This window comes from Populus trichocarpa, chromosome 4, assembly GCF_000002775.5.
Source record: "Populus trichocarpa isolate Nisqually-1 chromosome 4, P.trichocarpa_v4.1, whole genome shotgun sequence".
Taxonomy (NCBI): Eukaryota; Viridiplantae; Streptophyta; class Magnoliopsida; order Malpighiales; family Salicaceae; genus Populus; species Populus trichocarpa.
In genome coordinates, this window is record NC_037288.2 from 12,919,138 (window position 1) to 12,930,229 (window position 11,092).

Here is an 11,092-nt window from a genome sequence, read left to right on the forward strand (position 1 = left end):
TATTGAATTTATTAACTATATATTTCAAAATTTTCAAGTTATAATTCAATGTATATTTTGTTTAGTTTTATTAATTTGATGATAAAAAAGTATTACAAGGAAGTTATATATCAATTAAATTAAATTAAATCATATCCTAAGCAATTTTAAAAATGTTCTACATCGATATGATATATTAAAAAGAATTTATCAAATTTTCTTAGTGCAAACCTAATATTTAAATTCATAAAATAAAAGAAAGGATTGTATGTACATAACTCTTTGTTTTTAATAAATTTATAGCTAAGAACAAAATTATGTTCAAAAAAATTGGTATGGATTTCTTAACAGATTTTCGAATTTGTAGAATTGTAGATAGATCTTTTTCTTTTAAGGAATCGCTATGCCTAATCTAAATTAATTATTCATTTTTCTCTTAGATGTCTGTATAAAGCCCGTTCTTTTTTGTGGGATATATTATATGTTGGATTAGTTTCGGTAAGAAGTTTTATTTGTAACACATGGGATTCCAATTGAAATTTTAATGAGAAAGGGATAACACATGTCTATTGGTTAATCTTATACGAATCCAATATCTCCAAGAAATCTACTTTTATTCTAAAGAAAATTTCGGACCATGCATATTTCTTAATATATAAAAGAAAACATTATACTCCTAATTTTCCCTTCTTCTTTGACCTAATAATGGACTCTCCGAAACTTTCTAAACCCCAAAAGGAAAATAAAACAAAACATGTAAAAGCTTAATTGATATTTTGAGAACTGCTTCGTTGCTTTCTTTTGGTGTTGGCCTAACTCCCCTTGTTTTGGTTTTCACCATCTAATTTTTGTCACAACTTCCAAGCCATATGCGATTTATTTCTTACCGATCTAAGTGCCACTGCATCCCATTCCCATTCCATATTTGAGTTTGGTATGTTTTTCCCACTCTAAAACCTGTCACAAAGCGTGTACTTTCAATTTAACCCAACTCCCTCTCTCTCCCTCTCTCTCTCCTTAGAGTTAAGAAGAGACCTCTGTTCAGGAAATAATAGAAAGATAAAACAAGGACCCTTCAACTGAAGAGTTCTTCTCTAAAAATCTAAATCAAATAACGGTCTTGAGAATTCCAAGGCTCTAAGCAACCGAAGATTAGCTCCAAAACCCTAGTTGCTGACATGTTCTTTTCTTCCCTCAACCCTCTCCTCTCAGCTAAACAATCCCTTCTTATTAGGTCAGACTTCAACTTCTCTAAATTTTACCATGCAAAAATTTTTGCTTTTCTATTTTCTATAGGTGAAAAGTCCATTCTTTTTTCAAGAATTCAAACTAGAAATCAGTGCTTCAAGGACTCCTCTGTTTTTGCTTCAGGATGAAAAAAAAAAAGACAGATTAATAGAGTTATATTGATGGGTTCCTAAAATAAATTTTTGCCCACCTCTCAATTCCGATTGCTGAATATGGGTTCTGTTAATGCGTTTCTTAATAAGAAATTACTTCCTTTTGCAGCCTCTTTCTGGCTTTCTGTCTCCACTCTGTTCCTTTCTCTGTTTGGTTTCTTCGATAGAACCATGTTCAGGTACTCAGTTTTATTTCTTTAGTTACCTTGTTAGAAGTGCTCTAATTTTGCGTCTATTAATTTAAATTCCTTTTTTTCAGAGTGAAGAGCGATAAAAGTTTGGAGGCCAAGGAACCAGAAGTTGAAGTTTCTGAATTTAAGGGAGCAAAAGAAATGAATGAATTAGAAGAAAAGGAAAGGCCAAGTAAAAAAGAAGCCAAGGAACCAGAAGTTGGAGTTTCTGAATTTATGGAGACGAAAGAAGTTGATGAATTAGAAGAAAAAGAAACACCAAAGTTCTTCTTCAAATTCCAGTTTCAAACTTATAGAGAGGAAGATGAGCCTGTTCTCTTGAGTTCGGTACCTCCTACAAGCACTAACAAGTACGAGTTCTTGTCAGAGAGGGATTTCAGTCATTACTTGGAGAAGCCGGAGGTTGTTAGTCTTACAGTGAAAGAGTTGTATGCGGGTTCTAATGGTGAATTTTTTGCCAATAAAAAGATTATGGAGGATGGGGTTTTATCTGATAAGGACTTTGCAGAAAAAGAATCAGAATCAGAAGCAGAATCTGTTCGTGAAGAAATAAAAGAGATTTCTGCAGATAGTGTGCGTGATGAATATGATGCTTCGAGAGATGATGATGCTCCGTTGCTAACAGAGAAGGACTTTATTCTTTCAGATTCTATTGTTTCAAGCCATGAGTTTATGAGTCGTTATGTAGCTTCAACCAGCGATGGGTTCTTGTCACATAAAGATTTTGAAGATGTATTTGGACTTGATATTTTGAAGGAAATTGATGGGCAGACGGAAGAATCAACCGACGAAAATTTGGAGTTAGAGTATTTAGATTTGAAGAATTTGAATGCCGGTTACGAGGCCGATGATTTTGATGAGGAAGATAGTAACATAATGGAAGAGATTGAAAAGAAAGAAGAGGCTGTGCAGAATCCAGCTAAAGTAGAAGAAGACACAGAAATGCTGTCTGGCAAAGATTTTGAAGACAACAACAATTCCAGTAAAAAGGAACATGGCTGCAAAGAAAATGAAGCCAAGGATATTTTAGATATGCCAAAGTCCAATTCTCAGAATTCTTCGGCTGCCGATTCCGAGGATTCAAATGGCTTGGAAACCTTATGGGAGCATCAAGATTTGATAGAACAGCTCAAAATGGAACTGAAAAAGGTCAGAGCTACAGGTCTGCCAACCATTTTAGAAGAAGACGAATCACCGAAAATAATGGAAGATTTGAAGCCATGGAAAATTGATGAGAAGTTCCAGCATGAAGATAGAATGGGTGAGCTTCACAAGTTCTACAAGAGTTACAGAGAAAGAATGCGGAAATTTGATATCTTGAATTACCAGAAGATGTATGCAATGAGTAAGTTACATGTCACTAGCCTTTTCTTCATTCAACTTTTCTTTCTGCAGATGTTCTATCTTTTCCTTTCTAGTTCTTTTGCAATTTGCAATTAAAAAGAAGCATTCAATTTTTTTTTTCTATTGATACTATCAATATTAACCTGCTAATTAAGTTCTTTTAATCAGTGTTAGCTATAGCACAACCTACCTTTGCAGTCTTTTAGAAGTTAGGGGCAACTACAAGGACCCACTAAATCTAGTTTGTTTGGTTCCTGCTCATATCACAGGCATTTAGAGTAGTAATTACACAAAACTAGGAGGTTGAACCGAATTGTGTCGACCTTTTCCACTACCCAAACATGCATACACAACATGGTATCTGATGTTAACATGGCTAGTAAAATCCTTCTACGAGTTCCATTCTCTTGCACCGTCAAGAATGCTTCTGTTGCTTTCCTCCTTTAAAGCTATTTATCCATCCACGTTAAAAGATAAACCTATCTTTATTCATTTGGGGCCACCTCATTTTATAGCTAGTTGAAGATGCAGATGGCTAATCTTTAATGTCATTCTACCAACCTTTATCTTTCATTCACTGGAATGGCTTTACCTAAATCTCAATTCTCTGCTACATTTCAAATAATCTTGCACTGACTTCAATGCTCCACGTAATCTATTTTCTAAGTATGATTTCTTTTGCAAACAATCTTCTTCTAATAGTGGAATTGGAAAAGAAACGTGCATGATTTAAAATGACCTTTAACCTATAATTATATATATTATCTATGTATTATATGCACAAGTGGTCAATTACATCTCCTGCTTTATTACATTTCAAGTTTCATAAGTGCCTTGTTCCTCGTGCTTCATCACAATCTATAGGCTTTCTTCAATCGAAGGACCCACTTAAATCGATTACAAGGCGTGAAGCTTCAGCTCCAGCATTGACATCCCTTCTTTCGCAGAAATTCCTGCTAAGCAAGCGCAAAAAGTCCAGTTCTGACCCGATGGTGAACTTTATTAGGGAATTGCATAACGATTTGGAAGTGGTGTATGTTGGGCAACTGTGCCTCTCATGGGAAATCCTTCTTTGGCAGTATGAAAAAGCGCTAGAGCTATGGGATTCTGACCCTTATGGGATGCGACTCTACAATGAAGTCGCTGGTGAATTTCAACAGTTTCAAGTGCTGTTGCAGAGATTTATAGAGAATGAACCTTTTGAAGGTCCAAGGGTACAAAATTACATCAAGAATCGATGTGTGCTGCGTAATCTCCTTCAAGTTCCAGTAATAAGAGGTAAGCTATTGAACTATCATGAATGTGCATATCCATTGATAGTGACGTGCTCTATGGTTGTTTTATGCCCTCAACTGACTATACCAATGAATAACACATTAAGCTAGATGGGACTACAAATAACAATAGATAAACCAGCTCATTTCTTGATTTGTTAGGCAAAAAGAATGAAAGCAGCATTAAAAGCTATCCAGTCTGGCCCTTCGGGAGAGTTTTTTGCATACCAATTAAAAGAAGAAAAGCTTAATTGTTTTGCAGAGGACAGTATGAAGGATAAAAAGGCAAGAGGAAAAGGAAAAGATGGTGATTCAATTACAAGTGATATGCTAGTAGAGATCATGGAAGAATCAATAAGAATTTTTTGGCAATTTGTTCGATCTGATAAAGATGCAGAAAATGTGATATCAAAGGGTCGCAAGGGAACTCAAATAGAACCCCAAGATCCCACTGAGCTAGAGCTATTGACAGAAGTTCGAACAAGTCTTCAAAAGGTTAGCTTCATAATTCTTCTCCATCTATTGCTTTAGGTACTAACCATGTAATCTTGTTTACTAATTTTTGGTATCTCAACGGGAAAACAGAAGGAGAAAAGGCTTAAAGACATTTGGAGAAGTGGAAACTGCATATTGAAGAAGTTCCAAAAACATCAAGGGGACAACTCTGATCAAGTTCTTTGCTTCTTCTCTCAAGTGGATATAAATTTAGTATCAAGGGTTCTGAACATGTCCAAAGTAACAACGGATCAGCTACTGTGGTGTCACAATAAATTGAGCAAGATAAATTTTATTAACCGGAAGATCCATGTAGAACATTCATTTTTGCTTTTTCCATGTTGATAATAGCATGCCCACTGCATATAAGATATCTTAAGAGAAAAGGAAAAGGAATTTTGCATTTTTTCTAGTTTGCATCCTTTGTATTTTGCAAGAGTTCATTAGAAGATTTATCACACAAGCTCTTTTTGCTTGTGACAATGAAAATATTTCAATATTAATGAAAAAAAAAACACCCCTATGAACTATGAAGGTATCTTCACGGACCAGAATCAACAAGATCGCCCTTTTTCATTCTTGAGCGATGGAAGGATCATGCCATTCCAGTGATTATCTACTGTGAAAAGCTTCATTTAAGGGAACGCTTTTTCCAAAATAAAGGGTATGCATGTTGGCCATGAAATGTTACATCAAGGAATCTTAACTCCTTGATCACGAGAGTGTTTGCAGTACTTTTTAAATTTTACTTAAAAAAACATATTAAATCATTTTTTTTTTTCAAGAGAAATTTTATGATATTCAAAATAATTAGCAACATTTTATTAGTTATGTTATGAGTTTGTTTTTTTTGTTTCTATTTTTCTATTCAAAGAGGTATAAAAAATAACTAATAATACATTACTAATCACTTTTAAATATCATAATTTTTTTCAATTGTTTTAATACGTTAGATGTTCAAAAAATATTTTAATGTAATTTTATTTAAAAAATGATTATTCATCGTAAACATACATCTAATAAATGTCTGAATAATGTTAGGAAAATGCATCTCTAATGAATGTGTGAATAATGTTAGGGGAATATTGAACATACTAATTGTTTGCTTCTTAGTTTTCTCCCTCCATCTTTCCAACGTCTAAGACATTGTAGAGTATTTTTTTTTAATTATTATTATTCTTATCAATCCTTCTACTCTATTAGAAATAAACCCATAGATTATACCGGCCAGAAGCCCAGTTACAACAAACAGTATGGTCCATCACAGGAAAGGAAGGAAACCCTCTATAAAACCAATCTTTTCTTTCACTATCTTTTTCGCACATACATTATGCACTAATAAAAGTTATATTAAACATTCAAATACTATTTGTTAAGTTTTGCAATAAATATAATTTCAATGAAATCCTAGAGGGGGGGTTTTGGGCATGGTTTTTTATTTTCTATTTTGAATTTCAAAAGTTATTTTTTCTAGCCTTTTCAATATTAGTTTTTAATATTTTTTAGGTTTTTCATAAATTAAAGTTTTCCTTTTGTTGTTTGAATTGCAAGTTTTATCATAAAAGTGGCAAATGATGTATCATAGATAAGATAAAAAAAACTTCAATTGATTGATTTTTTTTCTTATACAAACATTTTTGTTTATATATATATATATATAAACAGCTGAATCATTAATCTTGAAATCTCGTATTATTCAATGAGGGTAAAATAGTCCTATACATAATGCAGTCATGTTAACATTTCGTGCTAGAAATTATTTTCAAAATGTTTTGGACATAATTACATTTGTAAAATAATAATTGATCATTAACATGTAAAATTTTTAGAAGAATTTACAAGAATAAAAGCAATAGTTATGGATTAAAGTGGGATGCCCTATTCTCCCTTGTTGAATTGTTACTCTCACTTAGTAATTCAGAAAATAACAAAACTAACTTTCTTTTTATTCCACATAAAGCCGAGAGCTATTCTCAAAGTTTATTTTTATTTAATTTAACATTTATTAAATAAAATATTTTAAAGAATTTCAATGATTTAAATTCTAAAGTAAAAAAATATATTTATTCAATCAAAATCTTGTCATTTTATTCATGCATTTCCTTTTTTTATTTGACATAGTTATGACTTTTGTTTATTAACAACATGATTTTTCAATACAAACTTAAAACAATTAAAAATAGAAATCAACAAGAATTCAAATGATTTAAATTTAGGAGGAAAAAACATAGTTATTGTAACAACCCGGCTTTTTCATAGCAAAAAATCAGTGGAATTTTTTTTTTTGTAAGTCGTTAGGTTCTCGCTACTTTTCACAATATCATTATGTGAATTTATAAATGCATTCCATTCATTAGCAAGGCACAACCCACATAGGATAATGTAAATCAACATCCCATAAAAGTGACAATACAGATTCTCGCCATGGTATTTAGGGTTTATCGTAACAAAATTCATCTCTTAGAGTAGTGCAATATTCATATGATTTCATAATACAACATTCTCAAAAAGGAAATATCACATACATACATCCACCACAACATGTTTACAAGATTGTATTTTCGTATCCGTATTTCATTACAATTTTCGATACAAATCTTTACAAAAGTGTTGAATGTCAAATATTCAATTAGTTCGTTCGTTCTTATCAAATACACAACACCTAAAACATACTATTACATAGCACCTTTCAAAATAAGTGAACCCATGGAACAGACTTTCCTACGCACCTTGATTGTGTGATGTACCTGTTACAAAACAACATGGATACAAGAATTGTAAATAATCTCAACATGATAATAAACAACTAGAAGAACATTACCGTTACTTTTCTTATCAACTTAGAATGGGTACATTTCTTCTTTTACTTCTCATATGCATTGTACAATCCTTATTATTTCGTTAAGTGTATTATTCTCACTCATACGCCCCAATCTACATAGGAGTTGTGGAGCCGAAGTTTAAACATCGGTCGGGGTTAATTACTTCACTTTAATCCGGTCATCCACCTTGGATACTTTTAACCATATCTAATCGCAACATTCAAACTCGGGTATCCGTCTTGGATGCTATTAACAAAAACTAATCACAAAATCAAACTTGTCATCTCTTACGAATACCATTAGTCGATGCGAATCATTATAATTAACTCAACCATCTATCTAGGATGCCCTTAGCCAGAGCTAGACATCATATTCGACCCGACCATCCCTCTAGGATGCCATTAACCGAAACTAATCACCAACGCAACCCGACCATCCATCTAGGGATGTCATTAGCCGAAGCTAATCACCAACGCAACCCGACCATCCATCTAGGGATGTCATTAGCCGAAGTTAATCACCAACACAACCCGACCATCCATCTAGGATGCCATTAGCCAAAGTTAATCATCAATTTATCTCGATCATCCCCTTAAGATGCCATTAGCCAAAACTAATCATCAAACACAACCCGACTATCCATCGCGGATGCCATTAGCCGAAGTTAATCATCAATTCATCCCAGCCATCCTTTTAGGATGCTATTAGCCGAAGCTAATCATAATATTCATTCAACATTCTATAACAGTTTAACACTCATTTTATCACAATAGTAGATCATTCATATTACTCGTACAAACGTTTCATATTAATTTAGCATTCCTTATAACACAATAGTAGATCTTTCATAATGCTCGTACAAACATTCCAAAATAGATTTGCATACATTATAACACAATGAACTCTTTCATAGTACTCGTACAAATGTTTCGAAACCATTTAACATTCATTATATCACAATAGTAGATCCTTCATGATATCCGTACAAACATTCCATAACAGTTTAGTACAAGTTATAACGTAATAAAAAAAACACTTCATAATAAGTTCACTTTGGGGAATTAGCGTTATGGTAAAAGGGATGGAAGCCACCTACCTATTCCTCCTGTGGAGTGTCCGTGCCCAATCAAAGATTTGATCCCGATCGTACCGCCTAATCACATCAATTGTCACAAATCAGCACATTTGCATTCTAACATCACATACTCACCACCATACATATTTCAAGAATCCACATGTTCACATTCAAGTTTTCCACATATTACACAATCATACAATGAATTCATTACAGGCATTTATGTCAATTCTGATATGGAAGTCTGTCACAGAACATCGGCAGCAAAAGCTGATTCGCTGGTGACATAGAATTCGACAGCGAAAACTGATTCGCTGGTGACACAAAATTAGATAGCAAAAACTGGTTCACTGGTGCTGGTGACATAGAAATCGGCAGCGAAAATTAGTTCAGTTTGCTGGTGACACAGAAATCGACAACGAAAACTAATTCACTGGTGACATAAAATTTGGCAGCAAAAACTAATTCGCTGGTGACACATAATTTGTCAACGCAATCCAGTCCTATGGTTGACGTATGAAATCATCTGTATACCTAGTTTTTCGTTACTTAGAAATCGTTGATGAAAACTGAGTCGTTGTCAACATCGGCAGCAAAAGCTGATTCACTGGTGACATAGAATTCGACAGCGAAAACTGATTCGCTGGTGACACAAAATTAGATAGCAAAAACTGGTTCACTGGTGCTGGTGACATAGAAATCGGCAGCGAATATTAGTTCGGTTTGCTGGTGACACAGAAATCGACAACGAAAACTAATTCACTGGTGACATAAAATTTGGCAGCAAAAACTAATTCGCTGGTGACACATAATTTTTCAACGCAATCCAGTCCTATAGTTGACGTATGAAATCATCTGCATACCTAGTTTTTCGTTACTTAGAAATCGTTGATGAAAACTGAGTCGTTGTCGACTCAAAAATTATCAACGTAACACAGTTTCACAACTGACGCTGAAATTATCAGCACGTATAGTTCACGATTGACTAAAACATCATTGATGAAAACTGAGTCGCTACCGACTCGGAAATCGTCAACTCAGTCAGTTCTACGATTGATGCTGAAATAATCAGCTTATATATTCTACAATTGACATAGATATAATTGATGAAAACTGAGTCACTGCCAACCCAGAAATCATCAACGCAATCCATGTCACTGCCGATTCAAAAATCAGCAGCGGCGATGGAGTTGTTTCTGGTTCTACTTCTTTCTTTTGGCTAAGCGTAAGGTTTACTTTAGGCTTTCCCCCTACCAACGTTTCTCAATCTATTTGGACATAGAACCTCGCCGAACCACACTTCATTCATCATACATTATCAAACAACACAAAAATGTCTCCGTATGTTCATCTACCAAGGTTTTTCTCAAATCATCACTTCCAATACCAGTACCTAACATTGCTACTACCATATATTCTTGCATTCATATTTGTATCATGGCAATGTATCAACACAACTAATAACAATTCTACAACATATACGAGTTCTATTCCATTTTTATGACAAGTATAATTACAAAAATCATGCCACAACATATTTTCATTTACTTGAACCATTCTCATGTAAACCCATCAATCTCATAACAAAATTCAAGCATGAACATCAAGATAAATTTCAGTTCCAGCACACAAAATGTTCCTAGGAATTTAACAGAATCACACTCAATGCATCTCCTCATTTCTTTACACATTTCATGTAAGTTCATCAATCATATGTGAAAAATCAAGGCATTAATCATCAACATACATTATATTTAAGTTTGAATATGTAAGGATCCTAATTTTTCTGGAACAAAACACCTCACACATAAGCAAACATGGCATTTTTTATATATATACACATGGCATTCATATAAAAGTCTACTTAAATTGAACTGTTATTGTCTAACTATTACTGTTTAAATCTTGAATTGTTACTGTCTTACGATTACTGTCTAATTGTTACTGTTTAAATCTTGAACTGTTACTGTCTTGCGGTTACTATCTAAACCTTCAACTGTTATTGTCTAACTGTTACTGTTTAAATCTCGAACTGTTACTGTCTTGCGGTTACTGTCTAAACCTTGAACTATTATATAAGGTATTCATATGAAAATCTACCAAAATTTCAGCAGAGTCTCCCCTATACCGGGGGCTCCCAAGTTATCGATATATAACTTGTTTACACTTCTAATATCCCACATCTCATAACTCAATCACGACCCAATCATCCTAGGTCTTAATCCCATAAACATCATCACATCTCAACCACAATATTTATTACATACATTGAACAACAAATATCATTATAGAGGGATAAACGACATAAACAAGCATTCATGGAACATGATTATATGAATTACGGAGTTAAGTTCATCTATTCAAGTTTAAACATTAATTATGCAAATTAAGTTATACAAATGTTTCAATGTTTATAAAATACAAGGTAAACCTCCCTAAACTACATAACAAAAGTGAACAAAAGCTAAAATCTACTCCTATCGTGCATGCGATGGTCCTTAAAAAAATACAT

At 33.5% G+C, this 11,092-nt stretch overlaps 1 protein-coding gene across 2 annotated transcripts; it reads left to right on the plus strand.

The window, feature by feature from the left end:
• The first annotated feature begins 947 nt into the window (after positions 1-947).
• LOC112328826 (uncharacterized) lies at positions 948-5,095 on the plus strand. 2 transcript variants are annotated; one of them, XM_024609758.2, is made up of 5 exons: positions 955-1,558; positions 1,639-2,915; positions 3,779-4,192; positions 4,451-4,683; positions 4,774-5,095. In XM_024609758.2, exons 1-5 carry the CDS (start codon positions 1,440-1,442, stop codon positions 5,026-5,028), a joined length of 2,298 nt encoding a protein of 765 aa, XP_024465526.1. In that variant the 5' UTR covers positions 955-1,439; the 3' UTR covers positions 5,029-5,095. The 2 variants fall into 2 exon arrangements, with proteins under 2 accessions (XP_024465527.1, XP_024465526.1); XM_024609759.2 differs by lacking the exon at positions 4,774-5,095 and having other exon boundaries at positions 948-1,558; positions 4,351-4,498.
• The last annotated feature ends 5,997 nt before the right edge of the window (positions 5,096-11,092 follow it).

What these genes read in the sequence shown, in the direction of transcription:
- LOC112328826 (XM_024609758.2), top strand. Translation starts at nt 1,440, where the DNA reads ATGGGTTCTGTTAATGCGTTTCTTAATAAGAAATTACTTCCTTTTGCA. An exon ending in TTCGATAGAACCATGTTCAG is followed by an intron (nt 1,559 to 1,638) that starts GTACTCAGTTTT and finishes CCTTTTTTTCAG; the next exon opens with AGTGAAGAGCGATAAAAGTT. An exon ending in CCAGAAGATGTATGCAATGA is followed by an intron (nt 2,916 to 3,778) that starts GTAAGTTACATG and finishes CACAATCTATAG; the next exon opens with GCTTTCTTCAATCGAAGGAC.